At 43.8% G+C, this 24,279-nt stretch overlaps 1 protein-coding gene across 3 annotated transcripts in view; it reads right to left on the bottom strand.

The window, feature by feature from the left end:
• Positions 1 to 12,236: 12,236 nt before the first annotated feature.
• The window catches only part of hdac4 (histone deacetylase 4), a 218,393-nt gene continuing 206,350 nt past the window's right edge, over positions 12,237 to 24,279 (bottom strand). For all 3 annotated transcript variants that reach the window (XM_072685601.1, XM_072685604.1, XM_072685602.1), the window contains 4 exons: positions 23,418 to 23,551; positions 14,377 to 14,461; positions 14,116 to 14,257; positions 12,237 to 12,879 (listed from right to left, as the gene is read on the bottom strand). In XM_072685601.1, coding sequence (XP_072541702.1) covers positions 12,840 to 12,879; positions 14,116 to 14,257; positions 14,377 to 14,461; positions 23,418 to 23,551 — 401 coding nt within the window. In that variant the 3' untranslated portion in view covers positions 12,237 to 12,839. The remainder of the gene's footprint in view (positions 12,880 to 14,115; positions 14,258 to 14,376; positions 14,462 to 23,417; positions 23,552 to 24,279) is intronic.

Raw genomic sequence — 24,279 nt, 5'->3', positions numbered from 1 at the left:
AAAACCATGCCAGCCATCTGTTTTTCCAGATGCTCTTGAGGTCTACCAGTATGTCTTTTTGGGCGATTACCATTGGGGCTGGCTCTAGAACACCTAGGACAGGGTACATGTATCAGCAAGCAGCTTTATAAGTACTGCACAGCAAAGCTTTCTCTGAGAAAAGACGCATCTCAACAACTGTGAAACATCCACTAGCAGGTAAAAGGCTCACACTGGCCCAATGCAGAGTTAGACTGTTTTGCTGAAACAGTCCAGCTTCAGATACCAGGTGTGCAACCCAGCAGAGCATGCTTACTCTATTTGTAAACAGATCTAAACTTCAGCAGGGGGCTATAATGGAAAATGGAAAATCACCTGCAGGATCTCAATCCTCCAGATCCATGGCAGAGCCAGGAGTAAATAATAAGCCTGTGAGGTGTGTGGTCCGGAGAAAGTCTACGCAGCAAGTAGACCAGAGGTTATACTGTATGTATAAAACCTTCCACATGAAGAGAGCAGATTTCAGATCAGTTCAGCCTTTCACAGGAAACCTTGACCTTACAGGTCTTCTACACCTGGTGGTTCCCACTGGAGAGACCTCTGTAATGCGGTTAATGCATCTCTGCTGTCCAGGCCCGTGTCTTCCAGTAACCTTGAGGGTGCAGCAGACTAACCTGCCAGTGACATCACCCTGTCCGAGGGAGGGCCAAGAAGTTCCTGGTCCGGCCTCAGCTTCTCCCAGCAGAGATTTCCGCCAGCTTTCAAAGGTGGAATCAAACTGGACAAGAAAATGAGTTAAGAACACTAAAGTGGTTGTAAAGGTGGCTGTGAATGCGGCTTGAGGAATGTGTGCACTGGCCAGGCAGGGGAAATTACAACTGCACTGAAGTGGCTTTCCAAGGCTGCAACGTGTTTGCTTTTCGCCGTTTTTTTCATTTTCTCCTCTCTTTCGAATAGTTTTGCAATATCCTTCAGCTACCTCTGTTCTCTTCATTTCAGCCTGTTCCCACCCAAGGCTTAAGGAGCTCCTCAGACGACTGCCCAGAGAGCAGCAAACCTTCAGCAACAGTACGCTCAGCTCAGCAGGGCTCATAAAACACAAGATCAAGTTAGCAAACAGCAGAAATTGCTTATGAACAGTCAGTTTTAGCTCCGTTCTAAACTAAAAGCCTGGTCAAGCTGGTGCATCAGAGATTCCTCACCGAAGACCAGACAGTCTACTTGCAGTGATTTGTAGCAGTTAAATAAAAGTGTTGATCCCTCTGGCACAGAGTGCAGTAACATGATCCACGCGGGCTCCGAGCTCACGCTGTGACACACTCATACACACACACACCACCACCACTTTCCCTTTCATTAGCTCAGGGGTTATGCAGGGTCACCGGGGTCACCGGCTACCAGAGGAGCCGTCTCTTACCCTCACACACACACATGCAAACACAAGCACAGCAAACGCAAATGCTCAGGCCCAATCCACAATTACAGCTCAGTGTTTTGTTCAAGCAAACACCAGGTGATGAAGTTGTTATGGAGGAAACTTCAATCCAGCTGGGAATACGAGGGAAGTCATGGAATTGAAAAGAAGCTTCCATATGTATCAGTTAAAGGCCCTCTGCTGGAAATTTGATGCTGGTAACCAATCAAATATTACAGCAATCAAATCAGAGAGGTATAGAAATAGCTGAATGACTGCATGCCTACTTATTCCAAACAGAAATCCCTGATCCAGTCCATCCAGTCACTCATTTGAAGAGAAATTAAGATGGCAAAACAGAATTCCCTGGCTTTCTGCTAAATTAAGTATTAAATTCCACATAAATCACCATTACTGAAACCCCAGCAGCATTGTTGAAGTGTCTATATAGTATTAATAGCATCTGTTGCCATCAGAAAACCAACATGGGGATTAACTAGTAACCAAGTAAGCAAAGGTAGGGTGCACATGGATGCTGTGTTAGTACAACTGGAATGCTTTATAATGCACAGTAGTATACCTGATAGTGTAAAATATATGGACAAAAGTATTGGGACACTTGCTCATGCTTTGCTTTTATCCACAATCAAGGTTATTTAAAAAAAAAAAAAAAGTTTAACTGAGTAAAAGAGTAACTGAAGTCTCTGTTCCTATCTCCAGGACTATAAAGCATTACTGTGAGGATATGATTGCATTCAGCAACACAAGTGTTAGTGAGGTCAGGATGTTGGACGATCACCACCCACCTCATCCCCAACTCTTCCCAAATATTACATGAAGAATCACAATTCCAGAGAAGAATGAGTATCAGCACCTGTCTGCTGATGTTTGTTTAAAAACAGGTTGATTTTGAATTTCCTGAGTTGCAGAAATGTTGAGTTCCTGCGTTGCTCAATGCTGGGGGTCTTTATAGGTTTGGTGCCAATAGGTTCATGTACATCTGCTCCAGAGAGTCCTATTCTATTCGCAGTACTTCTCTACAAGGACTAGCCAAGCTGTGTTCTGCTTCAGTTAGAAGGGGCGTCTACATACGTATGGACATATAGTGTGTGTTAGCTCTGTAAAAAAAACTGTAAAAGTACAGTCTGCCTTCAGAGATCCACCGCAAAGCAGGGTTTAAGCAAAAATGTCCAGTGTCCAGGGTTGATATGGGACCACGTTATGTGAAGCTGGTTGTCTTAATGCAGTTTCACCAGAATTGTGGTCACACAACCCCTGAAAATAACTGTGCTTGCTCATGCTCATTCAAACTCGACTGTAAACAAAAAGAAGCTGCATTAGTTCAGCTCTGCACTTGGTCGTCGAACAGGACAGCTTCATGCTTTATTAAAGAGATATTTCAATTGAGGTATGTCTGGCTAAGACCCAGCCCCCCAAAAAATCACCCGGAAGCCATTGTACTTTAACTTCTTACACCTTTAAAATACATCACAGGAGGGAAGGGGGGGGGGGGGGGGTCTCTCTAGAGATCGGTGTGGCACCTGTAGACTGAGAGTAGGCATGTTTCCAACAGTAATTTTTTACATGTTGGGCAGGGATTTCCTTTAAAGAAACTGATTGAATTAAGTTAATTAAAAGCTATAATTAAAAGCTTTTAGCTCCTTAGAAACCGTTCTCTCAATAGCATAAACAAATGCTTGTTAACCATTAACGATTTCCACTCATGTCATCAACAATAACGCTGAAAGCTTTCTTGGTTGCAGTTTAGCTGAAGAAATGTCAAAGATTAATCAGACAATAATCTATAAATGCAGTGAAGGATCTCTGTGTGTGTGTGTTTGCTGTTGTGGACGGCGCAGTAGCCCAGAGCAGATTACTGCACAGAGATGCATGTGGTAATGTGTTCCTCATGTGGAGTCTTTAGAATAAAACCAAGTCTCTTTTACAAGGTTAGCCCAGCCTGGGGGGAACTGCGGAGCCAGTGCTGTACATGGAGCTGAAATGAAAATAGCTCTGAGGGGGTTGAGCTTTTCCTCCGTGCCTCCCTCCCTTTTTCATCTTATACAGCAGGAAGGTGGCAGGTCACCTGTATAATGTAGGTTAGCACAACAGGCAGAAATTGATGCAGCTTTAATTTGCGGCTGCTTTCAGAAAGGTGTACGAGCAGTTAATATGAAAAATATGTCTCAGCTCCCCCAAAAGGCCTGCTTGCTTCTGGCGTGGGTGTATGTGTGTGCATGTGTGCTTGTTTTTGTACACTTGTGAGGATAAAAATGTGAGGACTTTAATGTGAAAACAAAGGGAAACAAGAAAACAGGACAGAAGTAAAAGAAAAGTAGGTAATTTAGGTTAAGACTAAGTTTAGGTCTATAAAAGTCTTATTATATGGTTACACCTCAAGTCAATGCAAAGAGATTTAATCCCAGGTCATTTTGGAGCATTTCTATTGATCCATGCATCATGAAATTTGGACACAATCTAAAGAACAACTGCCCAAAAAAGCAAAAAAAGCAAAAATGGACATTCAAGTTTTTTATTTTTTATTTTATGTGTGTGTGGCTCATGTTCTGACTATGCACAAAACCAAGCTTGTGTGTGTGAAAAACAGCCCTTGCGGACTTCTTTTAACATATAAAGTGGTAACAGACAGCAGAAAGCATTGTCAGAAAGCTGATTATTTACCATTTGGCCTCCGCGGAAGCTGACTGGGAACCCTGAATCAGTTTTTTTTTTTTTTTTGAGCTGATGTCATTTCTTCCCACAGCTTGACCTTAAGCTCTGCACCAGATTCCATCAGCAGAGTCTCACCTGAGAGCACGCAGCGATGGGTCAGTGGACAAATATGTTCTGCCCATGCTTCTTCACGCTGGGTGCTGCTCTCCAGACTAAACACACAGCAAGACAAGCAAACGCAAGCCAGCTTTCCAAACACGGCACGTGCAAAGGCCGAGGGCCCACGCTAGGCCGGACGGTCGGCCTACGGGAACAGACACACTGCAGCTCACTGATAAACGACCCAAACAGCTGTCTGGAATATTTGAGGATCAGTCAAACAATAGCAAGAAGGGAATGGCCTGACCACCTTGAGTTTGGGCAAAAATCAGGACATGGTGAAGAGAAAGAACGAAAGCCATGGAGAAAGTGAGAGAGAGAGAAGTGAGAGAGATTTGCTAGAGGCGCGTGCCCTCGCACTGACACATGTCTTGCTTCTTATGTCATATCAAAACAGCGCTGAAAACCTGATCTGTAATTTGGCCCAGAGATGCAGCTGCCCTCATCCACCGCCATTCAGCGCCACAATTAAAAACTAGAGCTGAGCCCTGTACGATGCTTGGAAAGGAGGCCCTTTTCTAATATAGGGGACAGTAATGACAGAGTGAGCGGCCTATGGAAAAGGATGAGCAGAAGAAGCAAAGACGCACAAGAGAGCGAGCGAGAGAGCGAGAAGTGTGACCGCAGACGGGAATGTCATTGTGGTGAAGAAAATAGCTGGGGATTTTTTTTTTTTTTTTTTTTTGCTGTTCTATGCCAAGATCCATTTCTTCAGTTTTATTGTGGGAAGGGATGCTTGATGGAGGCCGTGATCAGGAAAGCACACTGTGTCTTAAATCAAGTGCAGAGCCTGCCCTGAGTTTATCTAACCCTGCGCTACAGGGCAGGGGTTATAGGGTTAGCCAGGCCTGGCCAACAGTCACAAGCACTTTCTGGCAGTTTCACTGGCCCTGGCTCCTGAACGTCCTGAAATGCAGCCACATTCCTGAGATTCATGTCACCTTTGTCCCTCGTGTGAGGTTCGCAGTTGCTGGTTTGACAACCGCTCCAACAGTAAATATTGTCCCTCGCGTCTCTGTTAGCCTTGTTATGCTTCCCTGCGTGCCTGACTCTGTTTGCTTTCTCCATTACAGCACTGAAGCTGCCAGATTTATGAATATTCAAGCGCCGCAGGCTGTGGCGCAGGCCTGTGCTGTTTGCATATTCCCGGCTTTAAAGCTCATGCAGCTACACCAGCGTAAGCCTGGCAAATAAAGCAGAATTACTTGCGCTACCGCTTGTTTATTTGAATACAGCTTAGCGCAGCTCGTCTGCTGTGTTTGTTTGCTGTTCTTTTTTTTTTTTTTATCAGCCCTTGCTCTGACTGGCATCTGTTTATTTGGACAGATATCTGACCCTTATCTCCATTAGAATGGCTGGTAATCCCTGGCGTGACCACAGTGAGGCCTAGTCTGCCCTGTTGCCCTCTACTGTCCAGAGGAGACACTGCAGCCTAACACAGAGCTCAATACTGTCTATACTGAGCTAAATCTTCCTGAAAAACCTCTGTTTGTCACATATTCACTGTTAAAACTCAACTACTCAACATGCATGGTCTTTGTGAGACTTAGACTGGATACATATAAAAATTTAACTGGCCTAAATTTGTAAGTTCAACAAGTCAGGGCTCCAAAACAGCAACTTTGTAGCTTTTCTATTGGTCCATTTATAATTTTGCCATAATGTAGAGGACACTTACATACACGTCTGTATTTACCCTCCCACCATGTGCCTAGTTGCCCACCTATCAGGTACCAGCTGCTAAACATTTTAGTGAGGACCAGACCGATATTAAGTTGGCAATTTTTTTGTAGATCATTGTGGATCTTAACTGAGCTTCACTAAATAGTCAATAATCAGCATCTGCAGAATATTAATTAGACCAAAAATGATGACGACAACATATTCATTGGCTATTCATGAACTTTCTTGAGCTCCCTAGCTCTTGATCCCGGTTAATGAAATGAGAGAAAGAGAGAGCAACTGGCCCTGTCTTTTAGCTGGTCTCTCTGGACAACCCCACTGAGAACCAACACCAATGAAAACAAACCACAAATCCTAAAAAATGCAGATTTGCAAATTGTTGGACAGGCCTTCTCTCTCATTCTCAAGTCCTTCTACACCAGTATGATAAACAAAACACATGGATGAGCTGCAGTTGTATAGCCACTCATTTATTGTTAGTTAATAATAATAATAATAATAATAATAATAATAATAATGACAGTCTATAAAGTCTTCCGTGGAGCAAAAGTGGTGTGTGCACATGTGTGATAAGTGAATAGGATGAGATTACGACAAGTTCTCAATGTCGTATTTAATGGCCAACAGCTGAACTGCTTGCTAACGAGGCTCAGAGGTGTGAGAACAGGAAAAAACACAAAACAACATGTTTTTAGGACTGAGATTGAGGACCATGGAGCATTTTATCTACACATAGAAAAACCCTTTATTTCGTTCCTTTATTTTAGTGACTCCAGGAAAACTGTGGCACAGTCATTTATTAAATGGTGTGTATGATGGTCTTTAACAGGCCAGAATGATTAAAACTGGGGAGGGGAGGGGGGGGGGGGGGTGTCATTGCACTAATTTTGACCACAAGTAGAAAATAATAGCTGAATCTATGAGTGACCACATCCTTCTCTGGAAAACCTGTCCATTAATGTGCTGCTGCATGTAACTACAAGAACTTCAGATCACGCTTTCAGAAAATGCACTGATGAAACTGACGCTTTTCACATTTGGATGTTAAATTTATGGCGCATTCTTGGTCTATGTGATGTGCTTGAGGGACAAGCTAAATGAACACCAACTTCAGCAAAATATAACATGGCCATGCAGATGAAAGAAAAGGCCAAAGGCTGAGAGCTGAAAGAACAATAACTTCCAGAGCAGAACTGACTGATTTAAACTGCGGTTTTCATAAAACGCAAACCAAGGATTTAATCAAGTGAATGCATTTTCATCCGCAGTTAAAAGTTGTAGGGGGCAGAACTTCATTTAAAAGCCATCAGAGATCACAAAATGTTGGCTGGAAAGATGACAAGTCACTTGGTGACCTTCATTGCTGGAACGATTGTTGCTTCTAAAGCAGAAAGCAAAAAAGTCCGCCTGTAGCTCCTCATACTCCATCATTCTACCAGATCTCCATCCAGTGACTGTAGAAACACCTTTCCTACCCTCTACATCTCCAAGTACACTCCTAAAAGTAAAGGTGCTACAAGGGGTTCTTGTATCCTTTCTGTCAAAGAAGGATTATTTTAGGTTCCATGAAGAACCATTTTTGCAAAGAGGTGAGTGGGTGAAGAACCTCGTATGTATGTAAAGATAACCAATCTAAAGCTTCTTCATTTAGACTCATTATTTATGCATTGTATTAGAGTGTATGTGCATGTAAAGGCTTCTTTTCTAGCAATCCTGTGGTTCCGTGAAATAAAAACAAGACATTGTGATTTTCCAAAACAAGATACTTTATAGTTGATGTCAGACAAATGTTAAAGTAAAGGTCCCAAGAAAAGTTCTACTGTAACAATGGAGGAGAAAACAACAAAAAAAACAAACAAAAAGTGATAAAAAATAATAAGCGTTTCTTACGTCTGTAAACCTAGACCTGCTCTCGAGCCACAGTGGTCATAGATATATTACTGGCTGTAAAGGGAAAGACAGGCTGAGGATGATATACCTGTCAAACATCTGGAAAAAGCCCTTTGATGACTCCAGATGCTCATCTCCACTCAACCCAAAAATACATCCAAAGGAAGGAAAAAATATATATAATATATTTATATATATATATATATATATATATATATATATATATCACACAGGCAGTCTAATATGTAGTGTGTAGTTCACCTAAAACAATGTTCTACATAAATACAATAAAATCTGTTGTCTGTATGTCAAGTGCTAGATAGTTTGTTTTTGTTTTGTAAAATATTCAAATGTTTTGAAATCGTTTCGGTTTCTTGTTTCCGCTTCTTCTTTTTGTACAAGTAAAAAGCACATCTGTCGGACACAAGGAGCATCGTTCTTTCCGCGGCTTGCTGACCGCAGAAGAGAAGAGAAAGCGGTCGCCTTCCCGAGCGCTCTCCGATGCTGGAAAAGTCTCGTCCTCCAGTGCTCATCGGTTGTGCAAATATGTTACAAGGACAGACAGGCATGCCGACACACAGAACATGCAGAAAAACGTCAGGGGTGGAGCAAACGGGTACAGAAACTCACCCAGGCCTTCAAATAAACAGCGCTAGGCCTGGGATTAATGGCAAATTAGCAGGAATGACAGATGTTCAAATAAATGGAAAGGAAATGAAAACAAATGGAATGTTTGCTGAATTTTTTTGTTCTTTTCTTTTCTGTTTTTTTTTTTTTTTTTTTTTAAAGAAAGTGATCTGGAAGCTGGGTGGATAAACCAGATAGAGAAGTCCCTTTGAAAGAAAAAAAAAAAGAGAGAGAAACAGGCTGCCATTGTTCAGACTGTTATTGCAAAGTGATCTGTGAGTTCTGGTTGGCAAGTCGGTCACTGCACTGTTACCATTCCTGGCTCCTTCTCCATAACACTGAGGACGTTGTGCAGTGCTGCAGCAACACTTTCAATCAATGAGATCCGTCTGGTCTGACCAAAACATGTACAGTTACTCAGCCAGCTCATATTATTCATGAGAAAAACAAAAAATGTAAGACCCACTATAGGTTTTGGTGGTATATTAGTAGCAGTAATCATATTTCACTTACTACTGAACAGTAAGTGGTACAATTATTATTATATAATAATAATAATAATTTAAAAAAATATCTGCGCAACACCTTTCATACAGACAAATGCAGCTCAAGGTGTTTCAGGATTATTATAAACATGCTACAGGATGATAGAAAATGAGCTTCTTTAATATCAGGTAATCAAGTGCTTGAGGAATGCCAGCTGGTTGTGGTATACACTCTCAGTCTCCAGCAGGTGAGCTTGTAGGGGACAGCGGGGCAGAGCCTAACAATGGGTGAAAAGTATCATTGGTTTTTAAGCAGTTAAACAGCCGCAAAAATTGACAAATATTGGACACTTTTTTTTTTTTTTTTTAAAGATTTCCCCTGAAGACCATGGGGGCACCAGAATACACATGCCTTTTGACTGTAATTGTAATTATTGTTATATATTTTAATATATATTATTTTAAACATCATCTTGGTACCTTTTAAAGCATATAACCAACTCACAGTGAGAGGCAGGCAGGCTAGCTAAAGCACAGTCTCCTTACTGGGGGGTTAGCTTTCAAAGAAAACATTGAGAGAAGCCCAGATACATTCATACAAATACAAAATATCTTGTTTTTGGGGATTTCCTTTTTATATACAGATTAATAATAATACAAAACTATGAATGTCATGTAAATAAAATATTTCACCTTGCCTTCTTTCCTTTGCTCTTTTACTTTGTAGTTAAAAAATAAATCGGCTACCTTCGCCTCTTTTCACTAATTTCACTTTCATTCTGATATTGTTATGTATTTACGTAGGAAAGCTCGTCTGGTTCAAACTGCACTGAATTTTTCAGACTTCTAAGCACCTGTTAGAACCAACCTCTCCATGTGTTAAAGTAAACCCTGCCTATCGGCTCAGTCAGACACTAAAAGGTTAGGTCGTGTCCTGCCGTCCCCTACAGCTCTACAGAGGAGAAAGGAGGCAAACGCCTGTGTTGGCACTAAAGATGAAATCACACAGAAAACCAACACCATTAAAACTTGCCTGCCAGCACAGTCACTAAGCAAGCCTGTAAGCTGTGTTTTCAGTAGGTTTGCCCGTTGATTCGACTGTCGCTCGCTGTATGACCAAGTGCCTGGTGACTGTGTAATTTTAGAACCAGTGTAGTGCTACGGTTTGCGGCTCTAAACCAATGGCAGCCTTGAGGAGAGAACAGAGACTTCAGTAAGCCCTGCGCTAAACACAGCCAGAGCGGATACATGAGCATCACCTTGCACTTCCAAAGTTGTTTTTTTTTTTCTTTTTCTCAAATGTGATTGTAATCTTCTCTAATATATATCTATAGATTTTTTTATCATATATAAATCTACTATGAACAGAACATATAGTAAATACACAATTGTTGGAATCATTATACAAAGTAGAAACATCTCAATTTCACCCTCCCAAGAAAACCACAGAACCCCAGAGTGTGTAAAAGGCTGCTCTCTAAGAGAGGAACTATTGTCTTAAGAACTTTAAGCATGTAAAACAACATTGTCAACTGTACAGAGCGTAACAGGGAAACGGCGAAAAGAAAAAGAAGTATAAAAAGTTCAAGACAAAAAGGAGAAAATGAGGAAAACACAGACAAGAACATAACTGGCAAACAACTCAGAATGGAGTAGTCATGTGAGGCATGGGTATACTAGAAAAGACAGTAAGAACAACTGTGACAGCAACTCATGCCTACCTGCATCCTTAATATGCACTTATGCACTTTTCCCATCTCACTCGTGGTAATATACAAGAAATAACCCAAAGTCTGTGGTCACAACGTCAAAGGTAGTTGCCAAGAGGCTGAACATGAGTTGGGGTATTTATTTTTTTTAAACAAGTAAGACCACCTCGGATCAGTCCACCATTGGCGCGGTTACGCGTTCGATCAGTGTCAAGGCTGTGTCAGATGCCGTCAGCGAGCATGCTTTGTGTATATACAGGCAAATGGGTGATTGAGATGCATACATGTGCTGCTCCAAAACCTACGTGCTTAGCTGGAGAGACTCGTGCAGACTGGTGGAGTGTCAGAGCAGTCTAGAAGGAGGATGGGCGGGGGGTGGTCATTAATGTCTGGGTGTGCAGGCTGGTGGTTCGATTACATCCTGGATCGCACACACACACACATATACATACACACACACACACACACACACACACACACACACACACACACACACACACACACACACACACACAAGCATACAGACACAGTAGCACCTGCTAGTGCTGCCTGTACAGGGGCCCAATGGCAGGAAACGTGAAGTTGAACTCCAGCACTGAATCTCACCTGCTGGCACATTAGAAGGCTCAATGGTATATTCTGAAACTGGTTTCCAGCCCTTGTCCTCATATTTCAAAGATGCTGATAAAAAAAAAAAAAATCCTAGAAGAAGAATATTGTTGGATATTACTGGTGATTAGCTAGCGCCCTTAACTGTGGTTTAATCAGAGAACTATGACATTCATTACTATAAAAGGTCTAACAAATGAGGTGAGAAATACATGAAAAAGATATAAATAGCTCAATCATTCAATGTTTTCTCATAAACCACAGAGTTCTGTTAGAAAAAAAACCTCAGAGCGGTCCTCTCTTATATGCCTGCGGTTAGTGGCACTGAACTACTGGTTAGATGCTCATGCTTTCAGTGTTGGCTTTCGTTGTTTCTTCTTCTACTACTACAGCATTCAAACTGGTCCAAGGGAAAAAGGTGTTGAGTAACAGTGCATGCTAGTTAACAGAGGCGATATCATGGAGATTTTGGTCATAGAGTTTGAACAAGTAGCTACATTGGCCTGCACTTGCTCTCAAAAGCACTGCAGAATTCAACTGAAAACTGCTCCAACAATGTTTGCCTGTGTACAGCTGGCAACTACCTTACGAGTCATTTCAAAGCCAAAGATCCTGAAGTTATAAGTCCAAAGCAAGTATAGAAAAACTGAGAATGGAAAACAAGAATAAGAATGACAATAAAATTGGTGATAATGTGTGTGAGACACACAGAAGTCTGCAGGGCATTCCTGGTAAACATGCAAAGGGCTTTCTGTCCTTCGGGCCTTCAGCCATTCCGCTCCTGGAAAAAAAAGGAGGAGGGGAGGCCGAGGGACCCAATGGCCTTCCCCTTATGTAACTAGTTTAAGGCAATGTTCTTCTCAAATCATCTCCAAATCCACCAGCGCTTTAAAAAAAAAGGCACAATCTCTCGTGTGTGTTAGAGGGCTTTCAGAAGGGCTGCTTCACGAGCCACCTTCAACACTTCCTCTAAAACTCTCTCAATCCCCTCCCTCCCACCCTGGCCATGCTTCGGGCCTCTCCTCTCAACCACCTCGCAAGCACGTAGCAGTAACTTTCCAAAATGTCACAGTTTGGAATGAAACAGCATCAGTCATTTTCCCCTCTGGAGAAAACATGAAACAAATAAACAAACAAACCAACAAAGAGACGAGAAATAAAAGCCGAAAAAAAGGACAGCCATGATGAAGTCCACAGCTGGAACCACGCGGACGTTAGTGGCCATGAAAATAAGTCTTTTTTTTCTTTTTCTTTTTTTGAAAGCACCAGTCTCACATCTACCAATGGAACGTGAGTCCATATCCCGCTCGAAAGCAGGTGTCCGGGAAGGACAGACAGAGAGGAGGCCATTAACGCACCCCATGCCGCACAGAGACGGACTTAAAAGCGGCGGAGGTGTTCCGGACTGGTGCACTCTGAGTGTACTGAAGATGTCTTCGGTCCGTTTCGCTTCCCGTGCTGAAAACACTCTCAGAGCCCCGCAGGTGGAGGCGCAAGGCCGCAGAGCCGGGAGCAGCCAAAAATGAAACGGATGGAGAGGGCAGAGTGAGGTCACACACCAGTGAGAGGCTGTGAGCCAAGGAGGTCACCAAGGTCATCAAGGGACCGCTTCTACAATGGTGGCTCTTCCTCCATCGGCTCCTCCTCAGACCTGCGTGTCACACAGAGACACATGATTTCAACAGCATATAATGTACATGTTTAGGTTAGCTGGTGCTAACTAACAGCTTGGTCCCCAGCACTGGCTGCAGATAGCTGGTCCCTCCCCTGATTTAAAACATGGGTGCCTGTTTCAGGAGGTGATTTAATGTCAGGATTATCATTATAATAATCCTAATGCAAAGTGGGTCTAAATGCTGCATTAATGTCATGATAATAAACCTATAGGGAATCTAATAGATTTCAATTAAATTGATCAATAAATGCAATTGTTCAGTGCAACTAACTGCTTATAACTTTAACAGAGGAATACCGAAAGGACACTCATCTGCCTCTACCGCTTTAATATTTTCTATACAACGATGCCGGAAACCACATGATATGACTGCCTCAGGGAGTGCTTACTTCATGCAACCAAACTGACAAAGCCAGATTATTTGTCTTTACTGACAGTCAAATTACAGCGGCTGTTTTTAACCAAAAAGGGGTGGGGGCATCACACTTTGGTGAAATGCCTGGATGCGTTGCTCTCATAGTTGATATTGTCGGCACTTAAAGGATACTAGACAACTGCATGTTACAGAGAAATTCGAGCACAATTAGTTCTGTTTAACTAAAATTAAAGTAGCCTGGCATAAAGTGACTTTAGACAAATGTCGAGATGTCAAAAAATTATTGTTTTAGTTCTAGACTGTGCCAAATTTGTCATTTGGGCAACTCATCAAACTTCAGAAAAGCTAAATACTTGTATATTATATTTTGCCAAACATCCATCCCATTTCACATGGTATGCCGGAACCCTTCCATGATTCGTAAAGTTCTGCATTTTCTGTGATTGGAGCACAGATACAAATGACTGCATTGTTCATATATTCCTTAAACAGTTTTGAGCAAACACCCATCCTAAACATGAAAATATGTGTAGGCCTCAGTGGAGTAGTCTACTTCAGATAGACAATGTTATCATATTCTATTTTTAAAATCTGAATTATAGCACCTTGGTAGCCTAAATTAATCTACGATCATGTGATTCCACTCGTGACATTTAGTTAACTTTGGAGGGGGCGGACAATCTGGATTTTGGAAAAGCTGGAGGAGCATGTTGCCCTATCCCCACTGGAAACTACGCCTATGCCCCTGTGAATCAACAAACAAACGGGTTTCTGAACCCAGATTAAACAAAAAACCCACCCACATAGACATGCACACCTACACATCAGGAACCTACCTCTTCCCCATGTGCTTGGCAGCTACAGACAAAGAGGCCATGGCGGTCACAGTCTCGGCCTCCTCTGTCTCACACTTCTGAGCTTCAACAAGAGAGTAGCCCAGTGTTGAAGCACTCCGCTGCAGACAGCGCCAGTACTTACCTGCAACACACACAGGTCACACATCAAAGGTCAAGTCTTTTAATAAGAGAAAAAAGTTGAATTGAGCACCAAACAGTAAAAGATAAATTAAAAGAGGAAACCCATAAAAGCACACTCACTATGTGATTCCAGGACCTTTTCTATGGAGCGCACAGCATTAAGATTGGGCCTTTGCTGCAGAACCTCATCAGAAAGTGGCTCCAGCTGTGGGTGAGAGTACAGAAACAGAGTCACATCTCATGCTGCAAAAATGGTCTTTTTGTGACTGGCACGTTCTCAAGGACACAGAGTATTACTCATCAGTCTCACAACCATAAACACTCCTACAGCCTCTACAGTTTTGCTGACATCATTCACATCCTAAAAACATGAATGTCCTAAACATCAATAAACATCAATAATTGCGCAAAAGCAATGAGTCATGTACCATGACCGTTAGATACCAGACAGAAAAACACTCAGATCTTTGGTAGATCTCTGTCGATCTTGCTGCATTTGTACCACGGTATGATTATTTGCAGGCTTAACAACTGGGAAGATTTTGCCGCAGTGTTTTAGCTGGTGTGATTAGTTGGAATACTGTTAGAAGAGAGAGCTGACTACACTTGTGGTTATCTGACCACGTTAGTTGCAGTATTGTGGTCAGCTAAGACAACTGGCGGTATTGGTAATTAGCTTGTAGGGTAAGTTACAGAATTAGTACTAAGCTACCAGGGGAGGCAAGCAGGCACCGTTGCGGTACTTGACGTTAGCTAGCAGGGAAAGACGTAGTAGTAGAGATAAGATAACGGGAACAGATGCAGTATTAGAGGTTAGCTAGCAGGGAAAGTCGTAGTAGTAGAGGTTAGATAACAGGAACAGATGCAGTATTAGAGGTTAGCTAGCAGGGAAAGTCGTAGTAGTAGAGGTTAGATAACGGGAACAGATGCAGTATTAGAGGTTAGCTAGCAGGGAAAGTCGTAGTAGTAGAGGTTAGATAACAGGAACAGATGCAGTATTAGAGGTTAGCTAGCAGGGAAAGTCGTAGAACTAGAGGTTAGATAACAGGAACAGATGCAGTATTAGAGGTTAGGTATCAGGGAACGTTCAGCAATATTTGCTGTAGTTTGAGGTTTATTGCAATACAGGGGGCTGAGAGGGTCACGTTGCAGTTCTGCTGGTTAGCTTGCAGGGAACACTGCAATACTGGTGGTTAGCAGGCAGGGTAAGTTGCGGTACTGCTGGTTAGCTGGCAGGGTTAGTCACAGTATTGGTGTTTATCTGGCACAGATCTTAGCTATGTGGCTGTGAGCACAGCGAGGTGTTTATGTCCTGGTGAGGACTCACAGATGTTCTGAGCGGTTTCACTCGGAGCAAGCCTGGTCCAGCTCTCACACAGCCCATAATGCATTGCTTTGTGCCTTGTCAAACTCCAGGGGCACAAAAGGCCCGAACTCACGACAGCTCAGGGACCAACCGGACCGAAAGGGGCCAACAGGGCCGGAGCCCAGAGCGAACAGCAGGGACGCAATAATGCATTCCTAATGTGGAATGAGTCCATTTCCCTTAGGCTGTGGGCTGCATTGTTTCAACACCACACACAAAAAGTTTTGAGAAAAAAAAAGTTAAACTTTCATGTGAAAACAAGAGAAAGAAGAAAGGCATGCATCTCTTCTCTGCCCTACACAAAACATCTGCACAGAGGCGAAAAGAGTGAGAGAGAGGCGAAGGGGGGGGGGGGGGGGGACGACTCTAGAAGCTTTTCTTTAATTAAAGCAAACAGGAGATGGGGTGGGATGTGGCTGGAACAGAGAGGTGTTCTGGAGAGAGGGATACTTTAATCCTGTAGTGGCACATTTCACATCCCATCAAACCCTTCAGCTCTCCTCACTCACACACACACACACACACACACACTCACGCACGCACGCACACTCAGAAATCCCCATAACTTTTCTCTCCCAAAACCCAGCGAGAAGCCTTCACAGTTATAGATAGATCCATTGCCATAGCAACACAGAACACACTGCCTCCCAACACACACCTACAAGAATAGAGAAGAACTGAAAGGATGAGAGTGGGGATGTGTGCATGTGTGTGTGTGAGTGTGTTTTGCTGGACCTATGGAGCGCTGCCATGCACTTTCAGCACCTTGCGAGTTAGAAGGAGGAAAAGCAGAGTTAAGTGTAAGGTTGAAGTGAAGCCCAAAGGCCGTGGCTGGCAGAGCGAACGCTCCTGTAGGACAATAGAGCTTCTTGTTGAATCACTGGCACTCAAAACACTGGAGTTTCTGCGAGTTCTAATGGATGAACCATTTCCACCGTGGCGGATAACACTCATGCAGTCCCTCCAATCTATTGTCACTGGGATGCTTTGCTGGGATTTGCAAGTCACAGAGTGCACCACATACACTACTGACCTATACATGTTAACAGACAGGGTGGGGTGGTGCGTCTCTCAAACACTGTATACAGGACTGCCAGGAGCTAATCGGAATGGTAATGGTCATTGCTGGAATTCAGACTGAACTTGGGGTTCTTCAGAAATGTGAGCCATCAAAGTTAGCTATCCCCTTAAAAAGTAGGTTCTTCAAGGGTTCCTAAGTATAAGAAATTGTTCTATATAGAAACATGACCACCTAAACGGGTCTTTGTGTGGTTATATGGTTATTGTCTATAATAGAAGACCTCTTGTAGAAGATTTAAAAGGTACAAAGATACAAAAGGTGTACATATTTGTTGCGAGCAAATTCCTCATTGGCGTGAGCAAACTGCTCAATGTGGTGAGATCAGTTGTCAGAGTTTGTGTATAAGAGTTGCAACTAATGATTATTGAACAGTCTGTTATTGAAGCTAGTACCACCTCAAAATCTCATCAATTGCATCTTTTATTTGTTTCCAATATAGAACTTTTTTTTTTTCCACCATAGAACTACCTAACCTTGTTCTTAATCAGTGTTCTGCATGTGCCATATATTTATTACTTGTGCTGTGACTCAGTGTTGATGTGGGTTGCTTAAACTGTTGAAGAATCCTGGGGTATGCAAACCTGATATTTAATTATTATTCAATTGATTATTATATTATTTATATTAATTATCCAAGTCTTGCAATTGTCTCATGTTGTCCTTTTTAAAGCACTGCCAATCATCTACATTTCAACAGATTTCTGCTTTTATTGGTCAATAAAATAAAAGAAATTATACCACATCACAATGTGTAATTACAGAGCAGCTGTACCAGAACCAATGCTCTTTACAGCTAATCAACTCTACTAATAGTTGCTGCTCCTTTGTGTGTGTGTGTGTGTGTGTGTGTGTGTGTGTGTGTGTGTGTGCATGCACGTGTGTATGTTGGTGTGAGACCAGGTGGTCATCCACTCAGTGTCCTGCTGTGAGGCTTCCCTGTGGCTCGCTTCCAGTCTCCAATCAGCCCAGACATCTCCTAAATTTCCGTCTGAAAACCCTCACCCTCCTCACAACTCCTACACCCCTCAACCACTCTGAAACCCGTTACTGCCCCCACCTTCCCCTCTCTTAAACCCTGCTGCGAGTACGACCCTCTCCTGCCCTGGCACCGGCCAAAGGGGGGCTGAACTGTCCGTCAGCTTGACAGACGGGCGTGCCGCGAGCCTATAAACTTTAATGGGTCTTGTCAGCGCTCTGAGCGGCTTGGCAGGTATGAAACACAAGGCGGCTGCCGACGTTCGCTGCGACACAGAGGGTTTATTTGAGTTCCTGCTCCTAGTCAGGGAGAGTGCGAGGAACTCTGAGAGAAAGAGAGAGAGAAAGAAACTAGGGATGAGCAAAGTTATGCGAATATATGGATTAGATGGATGTATTTGGAATTTGGAATAAAAAGTGTTTTTCCGGGTGTGACTGTGTGATACAGTCACATGCTAAGTAAGAAGTTGAAATCGAAGGCATAGGCCAAAATCAGTGTTGCATTGCAAAAACAATGGTGGGTGGATAATGTCGATAGTGCTGCACTGAAACAACAGGATTATTTAATGACAGTATTGTAAAAGCAGAATGATTTTGTGGATACAAAGCACAGAAATTGAGAGTACCTCTAAAATGTTCAGTTTGCCCCTATCCCCCTCGCTCACTGGGCTCAGAACTAAAGCAGCTCTATTGCTTTTGTACTGGGGTTATGTTTTGACTTACAGTCATTTTCCCCAATGGTATGAATACCCCAGTTCTCACAGCACTCCCTACACAAGACATATCTTTGCAGTCCGGAAATTACTAGCACCCCCTACTGGATCTGACAAGGAACAGCTTAATAAACCCCTTCAACTCTGGTTCAGTCTTATCTGTTTATATTTACTGCTACTTATTATAAGGTTCGATCTTGCAAACTGAATGATGATATATTTGGTAGTACTGCTAATCTGTATATTAAACATTCTTTGGGTCTATTTGGATCCATCTACATGAATATTTTCTAGTCATCCAATAGTTTTCAAGGTCCGCTGGTAGTATTCTGAATAATCAGGCACTGACCAAATCTCAACACTGACCATAGAGGAAGAGCCTTAGAGCCTTTCCTGAAAAGGAAGAGCCGACTGAGGATAGCGTGCAAACCAGAGACTCTGAAGGAATGCGCTTCACAGTCTTCTAGAAACTGTAGGACATAAAAGTTTGAGGAAATACAACCCACCCTGTATGCTACACAATACGGACTGTTATTCTTTCAGAGGACGGTGCCAGAGCCGCTCTGCAACAGCTGATTACCCCACGTTATGCTCATTTCACACAGCGCCCTCATATGAAATTATTCCCGACCTTGGGAACGACACGCATATTTCCGCTGACCAGAACGCGGGGGCCGGGCCCAAGGGCCCACAGGTGAAAGCAAGCATGTTTACAGTAACCACTGTGTAAACACGGGGCATAACCTCATCAGTGACTGGTAACAATTAGCCTATTAGGCCATTTATCAAAGAATTACCAACAACCACATTTTGGAGAGCAACATCTGTTTGCGCACATTCGCCAATTAGTCACGGGTTCAGAGTTGACTGACGTCAGAACTAATGCATCATTCAGGAGCGATTTCACCAAAAAAAGGCCTTCGATTAGTCATCGAAAACATGAGAGAAGAAAACGCGGCGGCCCAGTCGATGGCGAGCGTGTTCCTGATCTGAGCGTGCTTTGTGAGGAAACACAATCCTCATTATAGCAGAGTCTCCTCGTCTTTACCTTCCAGTAAAACCGGAGATATTTCTCACTCTGGAGTCGGCAGTAAAACGCTCGATATAATGACCGCAGTCATGCAGGAGGCAGCCGTGCTGGAGACCATCGCTCATCCTTGGCTTTGTAGAACAGCATGAGCTCCAGCCCTGAAGCTTGAGGAGATATTATGGAGTTCTGTAGACTGATTTAATAGAGTGATCAGAATGCGTGGGCTGTGTGGAGCTGTGTGAGCAAAACAAGTCGGTTCTGAGCTCAGGCTAGTTGATGCAGCTGTGCTCCCATGAGAGTATTCAACACACTCTAGCGCGTGTGTATGTACGTACACACACACACACACACACACACACACATACACACACACATACACTCCCTCTCTTGTTCTATCTGCCTCATCACGAACCACAAGCCTGCATTCCAACTCCATTACACTGCAGCTTTCGTAAAGATCGTGATAAAACACTTGCTTCCTGCAATTCTGATTGCAGACCTTACCACCACCCCCCCCTTTACCTTCCATTTGATCCGTTATCAAGTCAGAGCTTTCGGAGGCCTGAGTGACTCTCTGCTCGGGTCATCAAATGAACGCACGGCTGATACGCACTTGCTGCAATGCCGAAAAAGGGCCCCAGCCAGGATTCGCTTGAACTCGTGCCACAAAAAACACCAGCGTTACTTTATCGATGGCGTGTGTCTGAATTTGGCGCTTGATGCGTGTGGTTATTTTGCATGGCGGCGAAACAGTCGGGCCGGGCTAATGAGCCGAGCTCTCCAACTATTTGCGTTTTGGTGCGGAGTGCGTGTGGCTCTGCGTTTCAGGGCACTGCGGTGTTATTTTAGAGTCGGGGGCATCCGAGTGTGCGTGAGAGAGGCACGTTTGATCCCAGGGAGGTTCTGCGGAGAAACCCGACTCCCGCCCTGCTTTATGACAATGGCTTCCTTTCGACTTCAAATGATTCCCAATTTCCTTTGATTACTTCATCTCTCTGTCTCTTGTGTTCTCCCTTACTGACCCCGTCTGCAAGAAGTGTGAGCCTAACAGCTTTCATATGTGCCGCAGGGACACTGGTCTACTGCAGTGCGAGAGAGTGCGCACCCTCCAGCTGAGTAGGTCTCTGCAGGCGTCTGAAACGGATCCACACAGCAGCACCAACGCATTCAGAGGTCAGCGGCTGCTCTCCTCTTTACAAAACACTCTTGATCTCCTTCTCCCTTGTCTCTTCCCTCGACCTCTTCCCCCATCCTCGCTGTGCTATGACAGTTAACTCCTTAAACATCAGCTACCATAGCCATATCTGCAAATGCACGCTGTTCGCCAGCGATAGTCTAATGCCTCAAACAGTGGTCAGTTTCTGACCCGTGAATATACTTGGATGGTGGACCCAATCTCAATCTAGCAATGGACGAACCCACACACATGCAAGCGGTTCTTCTATAACAATGATCTTGTATGGGCTACAGGGTGTACCTGCACATCTATAAAGTGGACTTATAAGGCAGGTGGAACTGGTCAAAAAGAGTGAATGCACACGGTGCAAGTAGGGTAAAATACAGGTATAAAAATGGCGATAAAAATCCCATGTTGGATCATCTGCTGGATGTTGCGATGCCGATATAAGAAGAAATTAATTATGATGATTTAAAGTCTGGGACAGAAGAGGTAACTGGAAATGGCCGAGATGGGCAAAGATGTCATGGCCGAGGATATGACCCCTGAGTCAGGCTCCACGCCTGCCGCAGGTAAACCGATTAAGGTTATTGCATTAAGGCCGGCGGTTTGTGTAGTTCCCCTCTAAAGCAAACGTTGTTCCAGTTCAGAGCTGTTAAGATCTATTTTCCCTGACAGCTTGGAAGCAGCGGCCTTTTTTTTCTCCCCCCTAGCTTCACCAGAGGCACAGGGGCCCCAGGCTGGAGGCCCAACACAGCATGCCCACCCTCCAGTCACCCTGCTGCGCTCGTTCACACAGGGCAGCTCCTTTTACAAGCTCAAGCGGCCAGTCTTATTGTCCTGTTTATTTTTTTTCCCCACCTCAACCAATGGAATGGAGGAACCGGCTCACAATTTTTTTTTTTTTTTTTTTTTTAACGGCTCCAACAGAACCGTATTTACAGCTTTGTCTTGAGAGCCAGGCTTCAACACTAGGAACAAAAGTCGTCCTCTTATTCAACTGGGGAAAGTGTCTGCACAATTCCGCTGCCTTGTCCGGCGCACTCCGGTCCCGGTGGCTGGCTAAGCTGGCCTGTGGGAGCCTGTATAACATGAGTGCGAGTGTCAGAGTTGGGCTGTATCTGTACTGCTCCGCTTTGGGGACAGGATGCTATTAGCCGCGCTTTAAGGCCTCTCAGGGCCACTGTGGATGGCTTCAGCAGGTTTTCTCTTCAGCCAATTAAAGTAAACACCAAGAGGGCGTGTGCCTGCGGGTCACTTCATGTCCCTCTCTAAAAAAATAAAAATAAAAAAAATACACGGTGCCTGCGAATTCACTCCGGCTTAGTGCGCACCTCTGACAAGCACACCATCTGACATAGCGTGAGCGACGATCGCTGTATTTTTAGCCAGCCTGTTAATGATATGCTATGTGAGAGCACTCAGAATTTCTTTCAACAGGAGGGGAAACAACTACAGGCTTTATTGCATGTAAAACTTAGATACGCACAATAAAACCCAAGAATACACTCAGTATTGCAACAGTGCTTTCCTTTCTGACCACAGACCACCGGTCCTGAACAATGATGGCATACAGATCTAAATGCCCAAGGCAGAACTCATCTCCACCACAGCCAAACACATACTTGATGTGAGCCATTAGCTTCGGAGGAAAGAAAGGCCTGCGTTTTTATTGTATGTAATCTGCCGTGTGCCATGAATCACAGAGGATAGTTTGTTCAGTCCTGGCTACGGCAAACACGCTCCCACAATTAACCTCTGATTTTTCAACTTGACGATTGTTATTTCCTCTCTCTCCCCCGCTCTACACTCGGCACAAGCTGCCTCCCACACCCGGCGGCCGAGCAGAGAGAGGAGGGGGAAAAGAGGGGAGGGGATGAAGAATGGAGAGGGGAAAAATGTGATGGAGAGAAAATGAGCCTGAATGGAAAACTGCAACCGGACAGATGAGGGAGAAGAAAGAGAAAGTTGATTGCTCTACCAAAAAAAAAAAAAAAAAAAAAAAGAGACAGGTGACATAATAAAAATGCTTAAAAGAAAATAAAAGAATGTTTGAAAGAATATTTTACTGGAATCATGATTGAGGGGGTGAATTATAGTGAATTATTATAAAATTCCTCCTGTATTAGGACTAGCTGGTTAAAGCAGCACTGTAAGAGAACAGGCATTTTTGCTACTGTCAGGATATATAGAATTCATGTTCTGAGCCAACCCTGGACAAGCTGAGGGAGACAGAGCTGAGACAGTAGAGTCAGATATACCCATGATAATTTATATATATATATTACAGGACTTTAAACAAATAGGACTCTGGTTACACAGTATCTCACAGTTCTTGAGAGTGGTCTTCTGCAGCTACACCAAAGTTACACAGTGCTGAAGCAGCATTCCAGATCTGGAAGGGCAATGACGGAGTTGCTATTTTTACTATTACAGTCAGTGGATGATTCTGAAGTTGTATTTTTTTATTTCTATTTAGATTACACAGGCGAAAGTGGAGTTTGGAGTCTTGTGACTCTTATGTGTGGTGTGACCTGCAGGGTGGTGAAGGCAGTTTACCCACTATAGATTGGATCACCAGGTACATCTGGTACATACCATTATCTTAAAAAACAGACAAGAACAGTAGTGGTAGCAGCAATCTTCAAGCCTTAAATCTGCCCATATGTTGCTTTTATGTATGTGGTTATGCTAATATACATCCACACACATTATATGATGGGTTAAAGGTCCTTGCCAGTCAGAGTAAGCATCCACACTTCTGTAAATCCCTTCCACCCTCTGCCACCGCACGGCTCTGCTTCCCAGACCGTTCTTACCTCGTTTCCTAGCAAAGCAGAAACACATGCTTCAGATGCATCGCAAATGGCAGTGAGGTCGTGACCCCCCTCCAGGGCGAGCACCAGGCGGCCGCCGGCCAGGCCCATCAGCTGCTTGGTCAGGTAGCCAAAACCTGCCCGGGGGAAAGAGAGAGAAAATGTGGGGTGAGGGTTAGAACCGGCCCCCGAAGGCTCCGCCGCCTGGCCCTCGATCAAAGGAACCCAAGCCGGAGCGAAGCAGGGAAAGCGGGAGGAAGGAAAGAAAGAAAGGGTATTACATCATATTTTCTCTTTCGCAAGGAAGGCACCTAGGATTTAGAGGGCCTAAACGCATAATACACGGCAGGTTTAATTTTAATAAATGTGGCTCAGGATTTCGGCTCCAGGCTGCTTTTGATCTTTGTTTGAATGTATGCATCCTGCTATACCCCGTCCAGGCCGGTCTGATGATCTTACTGCTCTGATATATTCCTCTAAAGCTCTCGGGGCCCTTCAGATCCTGCCGAGTGATCAGTCAGGACAGTGCAGCTCAGCACGGCACAGTGCACTCTGACCACTGCACTCGCACTCTGACCAAAGGGTTCACTGACAGAACATAACACTGAACATAAGAGACTGGGTTTATATTTGCGGTCACTGGCTGGATAAAAAACTCCAGATAAGAGTACAGTTAAACGAAGGAGTGTGTTTATATGTTCAACACTGTAAATGTCCAGATAAGCAGAAGGGTGTGTGTGAGTGTGTGTGTTTGTGTGTGAACCGCTCCGCAAAAGTCTAGATAAGAGGGTCCTGTCACAGGCCATTGGACTGCTAGGAGACCGCTCTGTAATGTGTGAAAGTAGACTTTATCAGCAGTAGTGTT

The sequence above is a fragment of the Salminus brasiliensis genome, chromosome 8 (genome assembly GCF_030463535.1).
Source record: "Salminus brasiliensis chromosome 8, fSalBra1.hap2, whole genome shotgun sequence".
In the NCBI taxonomy this organism is placed as follows: domain Eukaryota; kingdom Metazoa; phylum Chordata; class Actinopteri; order Characiformes; family Bryconidae; genus Salminus; species Salminus brasiliensis.
The sequence above is the reverse complement of the archived record's forward strand: the minus strand, read 5'-3'. Positions and strand labels throughout refer to the sequence as shown.